This window comes from Lygodium microphyllum, chromosome 17, assembly GCF_053477565.2.
Source record: "Lygodium microphyllum isolate KBCC chromosome 17, Lygodium_microphyllum_v1.1.10, whole genome shotgun sequence".
Classification (NCBI taxonomy): domain Eukaryota; kingdom Viridiplantae; phylum Streptophyta; class Polypodiopsida; order Schizaeales; family Lygodiaceae; genus Lygodium; species Lygodium microphyllum.
Window position 1 is genome coordinate 65222501 of NC_141151.1, and position 18508 is coordinate 65241008.

Genomic DNA, 18508 nt, shown 5'->3' on the forward strand with positions numbered 1-18508 from the left:
CCCTTGGGCTATGCTTAGTTGAAAAGGGACGATTGTGGTTCATGGGCCTAGATGCTAGTAAAAAGTCATTATTCTCCATTCTCATGAACTTTTTCATTAGTTTTGCTAAAGCTAGATATGGAGATAACCTCATTGTACGACTTATGAATGTGGAACAATAGGAAGAGGAGGACATGAGAAACTATGTCTTTAAAGTGAAGAGCTTGTATAAGAGAATTCCAATGATAGAAAGATTGAATGCCAAGGCTTTCATAAAGGTTAATTGAGATGGGAGAATGTATGATACTATGGCTAGCTACTCAGTCTTAGACAAATCCAACATGAATAGTGTGCCAAATGAAGTAGTGCATAGCTCAATATGACACATTATACCCTGGTTGCTTTGAAACAGAGACAAGTTAAGCTCTCTATAGTCATGGAAATTAGCAGGCTAAAAGTGAAGAATTATTGGAGAAAGATCCATAAGATTGACTCTCTCTCCCTATTGCTTGCTTATAAGTTGGCTAATGTTCCTAAGGGTCAACAACTCAAATAAGCTTAGGATTGAGTAGTATTCAATTATCTTTGATGAGGGCAACAAATAGATTTCTATGCTTATTGCCACATTCGTCAGACAATCACCTAATCGAGAAAACGATGAAAAAGTAGGGAGTGCTTGAGAAGGCAAAAAGGTCCCTGATTGGCAAAAGACCCTACCTAGGGGCAAGCCTATTGGTCATGTGTGTGGGTTGTGTAGAAAGCCTAAGCAAGAGAAGACAAGCCTTATTGGCTTGGAAATTCATGAACGAATTCATTCATAATTCATCAATGAACTGATGGAGGCAAACTCACATAATGTCGGACGGATGAGCGAGGTTCGAGAGGGTGACACCTAATCCATTGAGTGCGGGAGTAATGGCTACCTAAAACTACAAAAGAGAGCAAAGAAAGGACCAACTTTTCCAAAGGTTAGGCCGACCTTAATCAGGATTTTGTGCCTTAAATCAGGTTTAATCACAGTCTAGAGAGAGTCATAGTCTCTCCCCGTCTCCGTTTTCGTCTCTCTCTCTCTCTCTCTCTCTCTGTCTGCTTTCTCCCTCTCTTCTTCGAAGGTCCGACTATGGCGACCAGCTGTGACCCCACATTCCCAAACGCGTTTTCCCTGCTTCACCTTCCTTTCTCTCTCTCTCTCTCCCCCCATTCTCGCCGTTAGATGCTTCTCTGTCATCACCGTCTTCGGCATCTACGTATCACGATCACCACACTGTCCTCCTCCCCCCCCCATGCTTTTCTCGCAACACTAACCTCCTCCTTTGACTTCGCACAACCACGCACTCCAGCTTGTTCTGCCTGTTTTGTAATCCTTCGCACTGATACAGTGTGTCCTGTTTCTTAGTCACAAAGGCCCTGCCTGTCTGGTAGAGTGACGGGTTCGATTCGTACAATCCGAGCCTCATCTCACACATAAGGTTGTCTCCCAATATCGCATTTGTCACGCCCTGGGACAGTGCCATCCAGGTAATCAAAAGGATTCCTCTCCTCTCTCGGGAGCAGATTCTGTATAGACTCAAGAGGCTTACAGCAGGATTCACCAAGCTTGTGCTTTATCACACCATTCGATTCGCAGATTTGCCATCTTTCATCTTTCTGACAGAGACTGCTGCCAAGCAAAGGAATCAGTCCTTATCTGACCAGAGATTTTCTATCCTATATCTGCTGAGTTGAAGATTTTAGCAGAGAATTATCAGTCTTAAGGTTCATCAGAAGCAGCCATCTTCTTTAGCAGAGCACGATTGGTGCTGCAGAGAATCATTCAGTCTCAGACTTCTCGGCAGAGTATCGTTGGTGTAACAGAGAATTATTAATTTGAGTCCCCTCAGAAGTAGCAATCTTTTCTACAGAGTACCATTGGTGTTGTACTTTCCATATTACCAGTCGCAGATTGTGATATTGCATCCATTGACTGCTAAAGAGAAGGCTGCCTATCCACTAGCCAGCGGTCAGTTCTTTTTCGAGTGCTGACATTGCTTCACACACCTCTCAGCAGGGGCTTATCAGCCTTAGATCAGGCAGCTGTATGACCTGCTATTGTTTTTATCACGTTGAATTCTAGGATTCTGATCATCAAGTGGTACGTTGGATCGGCATTATACCCTTCCTGTCATGGGTGGATGTTTTTCTACACCCAAACCCAAAGAAGAGCCTCAGCAAGAAAAGAAGCAAACTGAAGAGCCAAAACCAGGTTTGCCAAAGAAATCGCCAACACATCCAAATTCAAAGGCTAAGCTCAAGCCCAAGTCCAAGCCCAAGCCTAATGGGGTTCCCTTGGGTAAGCTCACCAAATTTGGCTATTCGACAGACTACAGACAACGTTACCAACAGGGAAAATTACTTGGCCATGGCCAGTTTGGATACACTTATGTCGCCACAGAGATTGCGACTGGTGAAAGGGTGGCTGTGAAGACTATCGAGAAGAAAAAAGTATGCCTGCATTTTGAGGTGGTTTTCTTATATAGCACAGTTTTCCACTTTCCACATGAATGATCACAAGGTGTGTTGATTGCACAGATGCTTCTTCCGATTGCAGTTGAAGATGTCAAACGTGAAGTCCAGATCATGAGTGCTTTATCAGGGCATGAAAATGTAGTGAAGTTTTATGAGGCCTTCGAGGATGATGACTATGTTTACATTGCCATGGAGTAAGTTCCATTATCATCAAGGCTTTGATAGAGTTTGGGAGAGAGGTCATTTAGGTGTTTCGAAAGCAATGAGTTTTTGCAAATGATAGTTCTGGAAATAATATATAATAAGGTACATATCTGTTTTGCTTAGGAATTATGCAGCATGACTGTTTAATTTCGTGGATGATTTATTTCGCTGTTACAATTGTAGCATTGGCTCTTCAAGGTGGCTTTATGTGAGGAAAACTCATGCTCTGCCACTGCTCATGTTCCTCTCTAGTTTATGATAAACTGTCAGCTTCTGCAGTTATTTTGTAAAGTGTGGAAGGAGCTGATACGAGATGTCACTGTGAGCCTCCTGAACGTGTCATGTTTGACATTAGACCACATTTCTCTATTAGTCTGTAGCAGCTTGAATTCAACTGCTGGGGTTCTTGGAATGCCGTAAACCCATTGAGACTTCAATAGTGAACTCATTCTGTTGCAACCACTGAATTAGCACCATTGGAACCTAGCACTGTGTCTCAATCGCTACTAGAATCACCTGATTCAATCAAATAGTTAACTGTTTGCATGACAATTGCTGATTGGATTCGTAGGTTTAGATCATACAGCCTCCCAAGCCATAGACAAGGGCAGCCAGTTGAGCATCTGTGAACAGTCCAGATCCAAGCAGGCCCAGGTTAAGGGAAAGAAATCAGAAATAATGAAACTCATATTTGATCAGAAGTCTAAATGTGGCATCATTGGTGTATTTCCACTTCCTAGAGAGTATCAGTCTGAATATTGCTTTTGCTGCACAGTTGGTCATGTGGAGCCCCAGTGCCCATGGCTGAATCAACACAACAACAATGCAGCTTGGCTGGTGCACCATAAACAAACTAGTCTTCTACGTGGGCACTTGCTCCCTTTGGTCTTGAAGCAACTCAATTTATTTCTGGAAGAAGGGTGATGACTTAGGAGATGGACGGGACATCTATGTTGGTGGTAGTAGGTTGTGGCTATTGGCTGAAAGTCCCGATCTTGCAGTGTCTTGGATAGTGCAGGCGTTGAGGATGCCATTTCAATTTGCAAGTTATCCCAGCTTCCAATTGGTGGATATCAATTTTATTGTAGTCGAGATTTGGGTGATTGGTTAGCCACACCTACTACATTAGACTTCACACCACATGCACATCTAGCCACTTTTACAAGGGCTCCTGATGCAGCCACACTTGGATCCAATTCTCCTTCTTGCGATGAGTTTCCTTGGTTGAGACTTGCTTTGATGAACACGTGTGTTGGTGGACACACTCTTGGGCTAGCACCTTCTAGGTTCCTTAGGGTACACTAGGCTTAGCATTACTCATTACGTTTAGCTTGGTAGGCTAATTGAATTGAGCCCATAGGCTGATTTGTCTTGAGGCTACTTTAGGACTTTAAATATCTTTTGCCGCAAACACACATTAAGTTATTCATTTTTCAATCTTCTATTGCATCGTACTCTTATATTAGCTTTGCATAACTTTGCTTTGCTTTATACCAAAGCATCTCAATATGAAGCACTATTATATAGGTTTTTTGGTGTGTTTTTCACATGAGCTCCAACTTGTAAGGTGTTAGATTTGTTGAGAAATTTCCTTTGAACAAGGCCGATGATCAAGTCATTCGAGGATTCTACAAGTCTCGTGTTAAGTAGGAGTCTTCTAATGTTTTGTATCTCTCACTATATATGTTCTCTCTCTAGTCTTTTTTGGTACTTGGATGTTGGGTTTTGTATTTCAATTTAGCACTCATACGATAGGTTTGCACTAGTTCTTATTGGGTGAGGGTTGTTGGGGGATTCGCACCTTTCATTTAGTATCTACAAGTTTCAGCATTGTCTTCTTATGCTAGACATCAACACCCCTCCTCTATATATTTTTCCCTTTGCATTACAAGATCGTTATATCATATTTGTCAAAGGGTGCATAGGCAAGTGAAAAATTTTCCCACGAGGAACATTGTCCAAGTGGCACCTTGCTGCGCGAGCATTTGCATTTGCATCGTTTAGCATTCTTCTATGTATCTCATTATGCAAAGGATCCATGAGCACTTTTCTCATGTCGGATCACATGCATAACCTTCAAACCTTTGGACTATACTTTGTTGATACTCTTGTAGGTGGTTGTGTAAATATGTTTGTTTTATGTTTTGCAAGCTAACCATCCCTTTTTCCCAATGGGCAACCAAAAAATAAAAAATTCAATGTGGCTTCTACATTGCCTTTGTAGGTCTTGGTAGGTCTTTAGGTAGTGGACATGCACTATTTGTTTTATGCCTTGGCCTCTTTAGGGTGGCCCTTTGGGCTTTTGAGGGAAGATAACTGTTGTGTCTGTAGTCTTGGTAGGTCCTTGGACAACCAACATGCACCCATTGATTGATGCCCTAGTTGCTTTGAAGTGAGACCTTTTGGGATAAATATGTGAGAGTGCGCCATGGAAGAGGAACACGAATACAGAGAGGAGCAAAGAGAGAGAGAGAAAGAGAGGAAGCAGAAGATAAAAGGGAGAATACTGCGTTAGTTGAAGAAGAATGTTAATACAATGGAGGTGGATGATTAGCTTTGATATGCAGCCCAATGTGTTATTGAGGGCATCAAATCAAGCTGATGACAATGGCAACATTAAGCATGGAGAGTCGGAGTGTGCACTTGCAAATGGAAGATTGAAGATTGAAGAGTGTATGTGTTTGCCAAATGGGGGATGCGGCTATAAATAGCCAAAACACCAAAAAATTGGTTGATCTGCTTGTGTAGGGGCCGTAAATGCTGGCCAACCGGTAATCAATATTGATCACTGAAGAGAAAAGTGCCAAAAAATAGGGGAGACCTTGGAAAACTCCCACTCCCAGATGACAATGACAATGTTCGGTAGGTGTAGAAAGATTGTGGAAAGTAGAAATTGGCCTAGGAATGCACACAAGAAGCCGACAAATAAAGAAAATGCATCTAAATTACCAGAGCTCCTATGTATCTGTGAGGAGATGTGCTACATTGTTCTCTGTGGGAGAGTGGGTTACTGCTAACTCGGAATCCATGATCCGCTCTCGAACATAGTGATACTGAACCTCGATGTGCTTCATGTGAGCATGAAACATAAGGTTCTTCACCAAAGCTAGAGCACTTTGGTTGTCGATACGTAGCTCCATAGGTTTAGGCTAAGGAAAGCCAATCTTTGCCAACATGCGGTGAAGCCAAACCGCCTCCAAAGTGGTAGAGCATAATGCATGATATTCTGCCTTTGTAAAAGAAAGGATCACAATAGGTTGCTTCTTGTTGCTCCATGAGATAACTCCCAATCCAAGAGAGAAGGCATAACTTGTAGTGGATTGTCTCGAATCCACATCACCTGCCTAGTTAGAATCGCTCCAACCAAAGAGAGTAACCCCCTCTCCATACATAATCCCGTAGGATTGAGGCCCTTGTAAATAACGAAGAACGTGTAAGGCCGCTCTCCAATGCGCCTGAGTGGGAGTCTTCATGAAAGAAGACAACAATGCCACAGCAAATAAATATCTATCCGATTGTGAATAAGCGAGATGAGGGAGCCAACAAGACATCTATAATAGGTGGTATCGATAAGGGGAGCTCCGTCGGTAGCCTAAAGTTCAGACTTTGGGACCATGGGGCAAGAAATAGGCCGGTAATCGGCCATATCAAACTTCGAGAGAAGTTTGGTAATGTACGTGTGTTGCACAATAAAAATGCCCTTTGCCATCTAATAGATCTCCAATCCAAGGAAGAAATGTAGGATCCCAAGATTTGTCATATCAAACTCCTGTCACAAAATCTCTAGAGTACGATCAACCTCTTGAATAGACCTCCTTGTAATGATAAAAGCATTCGCATATAAGATGAGCAAAACACACCTCTCATCCTCTACCGTGAAGTATAGGTTGGGGGGGTCATGAGTTGATTGATGGAAGCCACTCTATAGAAAGGATCAATCAATCCTCTAGTACTAAGCATGAGGAGCCTGTTTCAAGCCATAGAGGGCCTTCCACAATCTATAGACATGGTCCTCCTTCCCTTGTACAAGAAAACCTAGAGACTTTGAAATATAAATCTCCTCCTTAAGGACACCATTCAAGAAGACAAACTTTAGGTTAATCTAATAAACAGGCTAGCGGTGGTAGGCTGCAAGAGCCAAGATAGCCCATAGTAGACATATGAGCCGTAGGTACAAAGGTCTCAAAATAGTCCAAACTTTTCCTCTCAGCAAAACCTTTGGTAACAAGCTTAGCTTTGTGCTTGTCCAAGGAACCATTTGCAAGGTACTTGGTCTTATAGACCCACTTTACATCTATCATCTTTCGCTTCAGGGGACATGAAACCAACTCCCAAGTCTGATTATGCTCGATAGAGCCGAGCTTCTATTGCATGACTTGACACCAAATCTCTGTTCAAAGAGCCTCATCAACTATAGTAGGCTCATTGGCATGAAGAATTTGTATAAGAGCATATTTCACATAGTTAACTATTTTGTTGGGCCTATAAGCGAGCGGATTTGCGTGGACTTGTAGGAGAAGCAAGAAAGTGAGAACCACTTGAATCCTACATGAGTTGTCTGTACCAATCGAGGAAATCAAATAGGCCCATCTTACTACGAGGAAGGATGAGTAGCCTCTGGTACTTATAATGCGCTTGTTTGTGGTAGGGACTCATGTGAAGAAAATACCCTAACACAGAAACACAAATAACATCGTACGACAAAGCACAAATTGATAGAAGAACATAGTTAGGGTTAGGGTAACTCAGAGACAATGAACATAGAGAATGAATGAAATGATATGAATATTGAATATACAATGCTCATGTAGCAAATACACTATACAGTGAATGAATATTGTATCTCGAACTCTTGTATCTCAAGGATCAAGGCAAGGGTAAGGAGTTGGAGAGTGTGTCGTTCTCCGAACGGATTCTGAACTATAGCAAGGCAGCCTTTGGATGTCGAACATCAGTAAACGCAGCCAAGGAAGGTTTGATCTGATGCAAACGGTAGTGCAAGAGAGAGAAATATTAAAAACGCAGGTGAGGAGAGAGAAAACAACAAAGATAGGCTGTAGGAGAGTGAAAACAGCAAACGCAGACTACAGGAGAGAAAACAACAGCAACAGGCTGAGGAGATGATGGTGACAGCTAGAGGAGAGAGAAAATCTGCAAGGTGGTAGCTAGGGCCTGCAAATGCAGTAGTGTGCTGATGCGGCTGGCTATATGATAGCTGGATGACAGACAATAGCAGTCGCTTGACTGGAAATATGATGATGGAGGGATGGAAACAGGCGCCAGATGAGGGAAGACTGCAATGGATAGCTTGGACTGCGATGTCCTCCACGAACGGGGTGTGGACAACAAGTTGAAAGAACTTAAAACTTGCAAAAACGAGATTAAGCTTGCAGCATCCCTCTTTATAGAAAGTTTGGGCCCTCCCAAATGGGTTTGTGCTTATGGGATACAGACACTCTCTAGGAATGCATCTCGTTTAAATAAACAAGATTTCCTCCTTGATTAAGTATGTTTTGGGAATGTCTAAGTGAAGCTAATGCATTTTTAGCTCAACACCTTCTCTCATGCCTAACAACGATGCTATGAGAAGTAGGTCAACCAAGCTCCCTCAAAAAAAGAAAAAAAATTACCCTAAGGCGTCCCACCCCAAAGCAACCAGAGCATTGGACAAAGGGTGTGTGCCGGTTGTCCAGTTGTCTACTAAGACTACAGAGGCGACGGTTATCTTACCAAGGGAGCCCAAGTGATTGCTATAGAGAGGCCATGGCATCGGACAAAGAGTGCACGTCGATTGCCCAGTGGCCTACCAAGTCCTGCAAAGGCAGATGGAATTAGCTATGGACTTTTTGTTTTTGTTTTTGTTTTTGTTTTGAGAGCTTAGTTTTGATAGATTTAACATTAAGCAAGGGTTTCAAATCAGTTTTTGTCCTATTGAGTATCCGTGCCCCAAATGGGAGAGTGATAAGGGATGGCCAGATCCAAGACCTTCATAAAACAAACATACTATCCCTACCATTACTAGGTGTTGGTGAAGAAGGAAAATGGCTAAGGTGTGGGTGACACAAATATAGCAAAGATGTGAAGCAAACAAGACAAGCAAAGCAAGTGAGCACGCTAGGGAGAATTGCCTTGAAGATTGCCATGTGCAATGCCACGAATATAGTGGATTCAGAGTTGACCACTCCAAAAGATTGAAAAGGGATAAATGCGCATAGATGCATGTTTACACGAACAGAATGCCAATTCATGGGGTAAATGCAAAGGGAGATGCAGAATGTCATGCTCATGCAAAATGCAATGCAATGGTGTCATTTGGACAATGCCCTCTCAGGGGAATGGTTCACTTGCCCAAGCGCCCTTTTACAATCATGTCATCCTGACAGTGCGGATGAAGTTACAAATGTCGATAAGTATAATACAAAATAATAAATGAATGAATGAATGTCTAAAAACTGTAAGCATCATCATTATCACTATCACTATCAAGAGAAGTAGCTGCCCCCTCTCAAACTAGAAGGGAAAGAAAGAGGGAAGCACCCTCTCCCTGCCAATCTAAAGAAGTAGTGGAGGGTGTACCCAAGCCGATACTGGGTAGAAGGTACTGAAGAACCGGCCGGTTGATCACTTTGGTCAAATTGTTCACAAAATTGTTTGATGAAGGCACAAACTCTAGGCAGATAGTGGATAGCTCAACCTGCTCTTTGGAAAAGTGGAAGTGAACTCCCACATGCCGCGTTTGTGGTGTGATGATTGGATTGCTCGCAAGGGCAATGACACTTTGGTTGTTGCAGTAGACAACGGTGGGAGAGTCACAAGGGAAGTGAAGTGCCGCCAGTAAGCTCCTTAGGTAGATGACCTTCGTGGTGCCATCGAAGAGAGCCCTATACTGAGTCTTAGCCGTGGAAGTTGCCATTGTCTCTTGCTTACGGTTGGACCAAGAAATGAAAGCTGTGCCCAAGGTGAAGAGGTAGCCGCCATGGGAATGTCGGGTGTTAGGATCTTTTGTCCAATCAAAATTAGTGTACCCTTGTAAACATAAACCAGAACGATAAGCCAGGCCATAAGAATAAGTATACTATAAATAACGTAATACACAAAGATATATAATCCAATGCGATATCCTAGGTGTTGTGAAATATTGATTGAGAATGCTGACGGAGTAAGCTAAGTCTGACCAAGTATGAATTAATCAAAAAAGTTTCCCTACAACAGACCTATAGGTATGCGGATCGAAGGGTTGACCTAGGGTATCCTTCGATAAGTGGATAGTAGAATTGAGAGGCATGGCCATTGGCCATGACTTATCCGTAGTGAACTATTCCACGAGCTAAAGTGTATACTTTTGCTGTGACACGAAAATACAACCCCCAGATCGAACTATCTCCATTTCTAAGAAGTAAGACAACAAATTGAGGTCTGTCATCTCAAATGTAGGACTAAGCTTTGCCTTGATTTTCGCTATGGCAGTAGAATCTGAGCGTGTGATGAGTAAGTCATCAACATACAACAAGATATAGTTGACACCCTATGTAGTAGATCGAATATAAAATTTAGGGTCATAAGAGGTAGAATGGTATCTTGAGTCTGTAAGAACTCGTCCATCCTATGGAACCAAGGCCGCAGTGCTTGCTTCAGCCCATAAAGAGCTTTTTGCAAGCGGAATACATTATCCCTCGGTTCATAGAAGGAAATCCTAGTGGTTGCTTTACAGACTTCCTTCTCCACCACTTCAAGAAGGCACTCTTGACATCCATTTGATGTATCGGCCAACTGTGGTGAGCGGCTAACACGAGTAATAACCGAAAAGATGTCAACCGCGTAGTAGGTGAGAAGGTCTCTTCATAATCAATAGCATACTTCTGTCAAAACCCTCGCACGACAAGGCGATCTTTGTACTTGTCTAAAGTCCCATCAGCCTTTAGCTTGGTCCTAAAAATCCACTTCGTCCCGATGACTTTCTTGTGGCTTGGACGATTCACCAATGTCCAAGTCTCATTTTGGTTAATACTCTCGAGCTTCTTCTCCATGGTCTCTTGCCATTGAGGGTGGTGCTAAAGAGTCTCTTACCGTGTATCCGGCTTAGAATGCGCTATGTAGTTAGCTGAAAACTGTGACGCAAATGATGCCCGAGGTGCAAGTTGGGCAAATCTTCTAGGTTCCTCCAAAGTGGAATCCGATGGTAAGATCCCCGAATCCCGCATGGTCTACTGGTATCAACAAGGTAATGGGTCTCGTAGAGGGGACTTGGGAGCCGAAGAATTTGCAAGTAGGTTAAGAGTGGGTAGTAGACCAGGCTTAGTAGGCACAATCTCCAATGATGTGGAATGACGAATCGGATCCATACGATGCAGAGGACTGCATAGTACCCTCTCGTCAAAGATGATGTCCCTTCTTATAATCACCTTGTTCGTCCGAGAATAGAACAAATGGTAGGCTTTCGGTTCGGAGGAATATCCGACAAAGATAAGGAGATCAGCTCGGGAGTGAGCTTTCCTATTTTATCATCGCCACGTACGAGGTCTTCTGAGGAAGAGCCGCAGGCGGGCACCGATGGAGGATGTACACCGCAGTGTTAGCAGCCTCAACCCAAAGGCGCTCAGGGATCTCTATTGCGAATAACATAGAGCGTGCCATTTCCATGACTATCCGATTCCTACGCTCTACAACTCCATTCTAAGAGGAGGAGTTGGTAGAGGTGAGTTGGCAAGAGATGCCATGCTGCTGTAGAAACTTGGAAAACTCGTGGGAGATGAACTCACCACCGTTATCACTCATGCAACCAACATGACGACCCATTTGGTTATGAACCAACAGCACCCAAGCAGAGAAATATGTGAAAGCATCGGACTTATGCTTGAGGAAGTACACTCACATGTATCTCGAATGATCATCCAATATTAAAAAGAAGTACAACGCATTGTTCAAGGCAGCATTGGATGTTGACCCATAAAGATCAACGTGAATCAATCTAAGAGGTGCCTCACCTCTATGTGTAGATTGTTGAGGGAATAGGGTACAGTGCTACTTTCGAAGCTAATATACTTTACAAACATCTCGAGCTAGCTTCAGGCGAGGAAGACTCTCAACCATCTCATGGCGAGACAACTCGTAAAGAGAGTCATAGCCAAGATGCCCTAGGTGAAATGCCAAAGACGCTCACTATGCATAGGCTCCTGAGATGTGGCTTATGCCTGGAAGCTATGGAACACGGAGCCCTTGGCTGACGGCTCGGTAAGAAAATGGGTCATGTGGTATAGCCAATTCCGCTGTGCCTTGTTAGCAGATTAGTTAGCTCATGGTTGAGTCTGGACTTGTGGTTCAGTAGGTTGGCATAAGAGATTATTTAGGCATTTTATTTGCCATTGTTTATTGTGGTTTAGGCATTATTTGCAGCCAGTCCGCCAGCATTTAATGCTGGCCGACCAGTCATATTTTAGGCATTTATTTGGCCTATTTATTGTCAGCCTCCCTCCTCCACATTCATTCATCACTTGATAGTTTCTGGGGAGAGGGAGCAGGTGCCAGTGCCTCCACAGCCGGTGACTCACATTACTTCTGTATTGTCTCATGTTTGGTATATGGATTCCATTTCCTGAGCATACATTTGAGTTCTCATCTGTATTGTGTTTTCTCATTCTTTTCTTTGGTCTTGTGTTCAACAGTTTATTTCAGCACATGTTTATGCTTCCATTGCTGCACCACTTTTGACATGGTATCAGATTTTAGGATTTGTGTTTCTGCTATGTTTTCTTGCTGTTTTCAGGCCTGTTTTCACCCTTGCTGATCAGGTGGCTGCTGCTCCAACCAGGTTCCCTGTTTTGCTTGCGTTTTTTGCTGACATCAGCATCTGTATAGCCTGCACATGTGTTTCAGCCTGCGTTTTTGTGCTTCTACATCTCCTCATGACTGGGCACTTACATCATCAGGCCGTCTTTGCTGTTTTTGACAGTTTTTGACTGAATTTTTGACTTCTTACTTTAACTTTTGCCTTATTTTGATCAGATTTTGGGTTATACTATATGTGAACTCTTGTTTTTTTTTGTAGTCTGTGCCGTGGTTTGGCTGTGTTCCCTATCTTCCCAATCCCTTCTTTTCTCTACTTTTTTTCTAAATTCTCTCCAAATGGCTCCTCCATGTACATCCACTGATGACAAGCTCCATGGACTTGATTATTACACGTGGAGTGCGGTGATGAAGGCTTGTTTATCCAAAAGCGGTTATGGTATGTGGTTGGCGGAGCTATGGCACGTCCTCAACGACCTTTTCCTGTTTCATTTGATTTTGATGAAGACAACCATGAAGAGGCAGTGCTTACATGGGATTCGGACGATGCCTGTGCTTATTTAGCACTTCTTTGGTGTATTTCCAAAGAAGTCCTACTGGTAGTCACCTCCTGTACGACTACTTCAGATATATGGTCGAAGTTGCAATTGATGTGCGAGGCTCCTTCCACCATGAGGGCTGTTACCCTCTATGGCTAGCTCCAACAACTGAAGTTTGAACCCAAGGATACAATCTAATCATCTCTACTTCGCGTCACCCAACTCCAAGACCAGCTTCGTAGTTCGCCCTATTAGAGGCACATCTTGTTGGTACGGTACTCTCCAAGCTTCCTCGAGAGTTTGATGGAGCGGCGAATACTTTACAGGTGCAAACATCTACGACTTCTGTCAGTTTTCTTCATATGTTCTCAATGCTACTTGAGCACGTGCGACTATAGGGGAGGCTTCTGTCACATTATGGAGGTTCAGTTGAGGCTCTTGCAACTTCAGAGAGGGGTTCAAAGATGAAGAAGTCAAAGGCCCAGTGCTACCATTCTGGCAAGAAGGGTCATTTAAGGAAGGATTGCAAAGAGTTAGCGGCTTCCGGGAAGAAAAAGGAGCAGAAGACGAAGCGGGATGCGGACTCCTCCGACGAGTCATCCTTTGTCTTAGATTTCGATTCCGATCCTTCGGCCAAGGTGCAGAAGGGATCCTCTTCTTCGGATTGTGGGAAGGGCTTAGTAGCCCCTTCCTCAGCCGCTTTCTAGTGGTGGTGATGTGGTCATCCCTCACGACTCTCCAGTGCCAGAGAGGGAGTGTGAGAGGGTGGTGAGATTGGGCAATTCCGCCTCATCTATATTTCTATACAGATGCACAAGTTCGAGCGAGGGACATCCTTGATGCTGGCAGGTATAAATCTTGGAGCTAGGATTGATATCTAGGTTCATGATGGGCTGGTTACTTGATAGAGAGCGGATTGCTTTCGTCTGGAGCTCACATGAGGGGACACTTTGGCGGTTTGGCCAAAGAAGGGAAATCCATGGTTATTTTTGCACTGCAGCATTGGTGATAGGATGGTCACATATGCTACATTAGAGGCATTGTTGACAGACATTGAGAGCTGCTACAATCTTCTCTATCTTTAGGAGCTGGTACAATTGACATCGACATCAGGTTCTCTCTGAGGCACCTAGGTGGTGGCTTGTGCACCCATTACTTGGGTATCCATGGTTCTACTACGATGGACATTGTTGTGTGTACTATGATGCGACGCTATCATTGTATATTGTACTGTATCAGACCACCCATGATCTGAGAGAGGGTGTTAGTAGATTAGTCAGCTCATGGTTGAGTCTGGACTTGTGGTTCAGCAGGTTGGCATCAGAGATTATTTAGGCATTTTATTTGCCATTGTTTATTGTGGTTTAGGAATTATTTGCAGCCAGTCCGCTAGCATTTAATACTGGCCGACCAGTCATATTTTAGGCATTTATTTGGCCTATTTTTTGTTAGCCTCCCTCCTCCACGTTCATTCATCACTTGACAGTTTCTGGGGAGAGGGAGCAGGTGCCAGTGCCTCCACAGCTGGTGACTCACATTGCTTCTGTATTGTCTCATGTTTGATATATGGATTCCATTTCCTGAGCATACATTTGAGTTCTCATCTATATTGTGTTTTCTCATTCTTTTCTTTTGTCTTGTGTTGAGTAGTTTATTTCAGCACATGTTTATGCTTTCATTGCTACACCACTTTTGACATGTCTCACCACGAGCAATCACTAAACGAGTCTACGAGTCAAGGACCTTGATTGTGATTGCTGTAAAGAAAACTGCTTGCCTCAACTGGCAAAGCTGCTAAATAGATAACAAGTCCACCCCAAGTTGAGGGAGATGGTATACATTGTCCAACAAAGCCAGATCCAGACTCTTATTAGAGGCAAAACTGATGCAACCTTGAGCACGGATCTTGATTGAAGAGTTGTTTTCTACGCGGACCTACCCAACTACAAGGGCTCGGGTACAGAAGATGTCCGCTATAGCAGTCATGTGATGTATAGCTCCATTGTTCATAATCCAAACAAGTGTTGATGTGCTCGATTGTGATGAGTGGGCCTCAACGATAACCTCGTCGGGAGGCAACTCACAAATGTGGACGAGACTCTCATCATATAGCTCTACGGAGATGATGTGGGCTTCAGTAGACCAGTTAGACCAGTCAGACAAACCCTTTGGAGTTGAGAACGTTGTCGACTGAGATGGCTGGCTGGTGGCAATGTGGGTCTGACCTTTCCATTGCCCTTTGCCATCACCTTGCCTCCCCTGATGGGGCTTGCTTGATTGAGGGGTGGGGGTCTGTGACTTGGGTTTTAGTGTTGTGTCTTGTGCCTTTGATTGACACTGGCAATCAAAATGGCTAGGCTTTTGACAATGTTGACAATATCTATTTTTCTTAGGTACATTTTGCCACCCGGGTTTGAGAGTTGAGACTGGGAGTTTCCTTGTGATTTTTATTTTTGATTTTGATTTGAAGTTTGATTTTGTATACCCTTCCCTTGCTACCCCCTTTGAGAATGAGCAACAAGAGTCCCCTTTGAGGGATTATCCAAATGAAATTGATTGAACGACTAAGCGTAATGCAATAGCTGATACTCAAATTGATAGTGTGGGTAAATTGGGCAGAGAAACCACTTGTTACACAAAATTGAAGTATTTACGCGGCAGCTTGTTAAGAAACAATGTGACCTAATCGTCAGAGGACTTAAGAGTCCATGTAGTAGAGAATTTGGTAAGGAGACTCAGCCAACTTGACTTTCAAGTCATCCCAGTTAGAGATTTTGAAGTTTTGAAGCTCATGGTGAAGATTTTTTCAACGGGTCCTATCTTGAGCCGCATAGCGATCAATCAAGTGTACCCATCACTTTGACGCTGAGTCAAAATGTTAAAGTTGAGAATAAAACTAAGGTAATAAGTTTGCATCAGCTTGACAATAGCGGAGGCATTCCTAGCCTTCCATGAGCAGACGACCTCGTATGGAACAAATGCGGGATCGGGTTGGAATTCCAACCCTTGCACAAGATCCCATAGGTTCTGTGAGTCAAGGACATGTCTCATCAAGTTTGACCAAGCTGTAAAGTTTTAACTTGTTAAAATGAGTATTGTCATTGAATGTATGCTTGGCGGAAGATGAGGTAGAACCATGAGGTGTCGAGAATGTGGGGTAAGATGGATGTGGAGGATAAGATGGTAGTGGTGGTGGTGGTGAAAGTGTTTGATAAAAAGGAGAGGGAAGAGGTGCGTAGACAGAAATAGGCTATGAGTGTCCAACAAGTGTCGATTGATGCGGAGGCATTGGTACATGAATGTTTCCATAAGGTGTTGGAGGAGGTGGAGGCACTGGGACACGTAAGCCTTGTCCAAATGGCGGTTGGGACACAACATAATGACCAGAGGGTCCACTAGGTAATGGCATGGAGGCAAAGTGTGGCACTAATTGATCCATACTCCAAAGAGATTAGGGGAAATACCAAAGCTGCAATGATCCCAAAAGTGTGTGAGGAAAAGGTGGAACACCACCCAATTGAGGAAGAGATGAAGTCCTAACGGCTGTGCCTAAGTTTGAAGAACCTCTCGGTGTGGTGAATAAAAACATATGTGATCCTACATGAGATGCAACATGCGGTGCCCTTAATGGAGGTTGAAAGGATGTGGCAGCGAAGTAAGAGGGTGGATGGGAGAGAGATTAAATGGATAGGTGTAGATGTGGGAAATAATGTGGGTTCCTTTTGTCTATTAAATGCATTAAATTGAAATGATGATGATGAAGATGCACCTACTCATTTTGAACTTTGAAAACAAAATTGTTTAAAGGAAATGAAGGGGAAGGAGTATTAAGAGTTTCTTGTTTCAACTGCTTACCTAGGCTTGAGTTCATAAAGAAATATCTGTCTTCCTCATTACTCATAAACCAGAAATTGTTTTGCCTTCATCATGAAAACCATCCATACCAATAGGAGAAGGGGAATTATCATTAACAGAATTTGAAATGGTAGACTTACATGGCACTAGAGAGAATAAGTATAAAGGCAATGGCGTACACTCTATGCCAATTTCTACTTGCGGATGACTAGTCTTAAGTGGAGATTTCGCCCTTCCTACATGGTCAGTAAATCGGTGCACCGAATCAAAAGGGCGAAATTTAGACTTACCTTCTATGTGATGCTGGGCTCTATGCATCAAAACGAGATCATACTCAGCTGCAGTGATCTCGTAAGGTCGTGGAACTCCATGGTAGTCCTTAACTTTTGCCCAAAGATGTCATACTATCATAAGTAGGTGGCTGCAAAATTGGTGCCCCAAATGGTACCATAGCTGCATTGCCATACAGATATACGAGTTTGCATACCTGGTGGCATGCCAATGTTACCATAGATGCCATTATGCACTTTCGATTGCAATACCTTGTAAAGATTCCCTTGAACACTTTGCATAGGTGTTCTGAAAACTAGCTATATATATGCATTCCAAAGTTGCCAAGTGTAATGCCAGCCATAGCTTGGAACATTGAAACATTGCCAACATAAGTTGGATGTGTATATGGCGGACTTGTTTGCGAGAGGCATGATGTGCATTATTGCCTTGTGGATAAACAAATTGCTGAACTTGAGAGCCCTATACACTTGGCATTATTGGTGGTGGTGCATCCAATGCTTTAAACTAAGATGGCTACCCATGAGCCTCACTTGGCTGTCTAAACTAAGGTTTGTTGGAACATTGAAACATTGCCAACATAAGTTGGATGTGTAGATGGTGGACTTGTTTGCGAGAGGCATGATGTGCATTATTGCCTTGTGGATAAACAAATTGTTGAACTTGAGGTCCCTATACACTTGGCATTATTGGTGGTGGTGCATCCAATGCCTTAAACTAAGATGACTGCCCATGACCCTCTGTGGGAATCGATTAGGCACGGAGACCGAGGCAGACTGTCGTATGCGTAGTGAGAGACAAAGAGAGAGCGAGAGCAAGCAGTGTAGAGTGTGAGCACGTTTTTGGTACAATGATGAGTGTACCACTTTAGGTTTTAGATAGATATATATATGAAAGTACAATGTGCTAAGGGTGTGTTCACACCCGTGCACATATAAAAGGCACGATGGCCTTTATTCCCAACAACCTCCCACCTAAAGGCAATGTGCCTTAAGAGGAGAAAAGAATCAGCTAAGTCTAGGTATGTACAAAGCTGAAATAAATATATCTATCCAACTCCCATCATCTGTCGGCAATGAGCAAACCGCTTTGCTGGAAGACCCTTTGTGAGAAGGTTTGTAGGATTATCATTTGTATGCACTTTGACAAGCTCAATGCTCTTGCTGTCAAGTATATCTCTAATGAAGTGGTACTTCACGTGTATGTGTTTTGTCTTTGCATGAAAAACAGGATTCCGTGCTAGCATGATAGCACTCTGACTATCACAATGGAGAACAGGTAACTCTGTGATCCCAAGCTCTCCCACTAGACGTGAAAGCCATAAAGTCTCCTTGCATGCCTCAGTGGCAGCC

General features: G+C 43.3%; 1 protein-coding gene across 2 annotated transcripts in view; it reads left to right on the plus strand.

Annotated features, from left to right (window-relative positions):
• The first annotated feature begins 1029 nt into the window (after positions 1–1029).
• The window catches only part of LOC148021982 (calcium-dependent protein kinase 18-like), a 43283-nt gene continuing 25804 nt past the window's right edge, over positions 1030–18508 (plus strand). Inside the window, exons 1-3 of one of the 2 annotated variants that reach the window (XM_087697532.1) lie at positions 1033–1497; positions 1607–2460; positions 2548–2678. In XM_087697532.1, coding sequence (XP_087553658.1) covers positions 2143–2460; positions 2548–2678 — 449 coding nt within the window. In that variant the 5' untranslated portion in view covers positions 1033–1497; positions 1607–2142. Of the gene's footprint in view, positions 2461–2547; positions 2679–18508 lie in introns of both variants that reach the window. The other variant, XM_087697533.1, reaches the window with a different exon arrangement.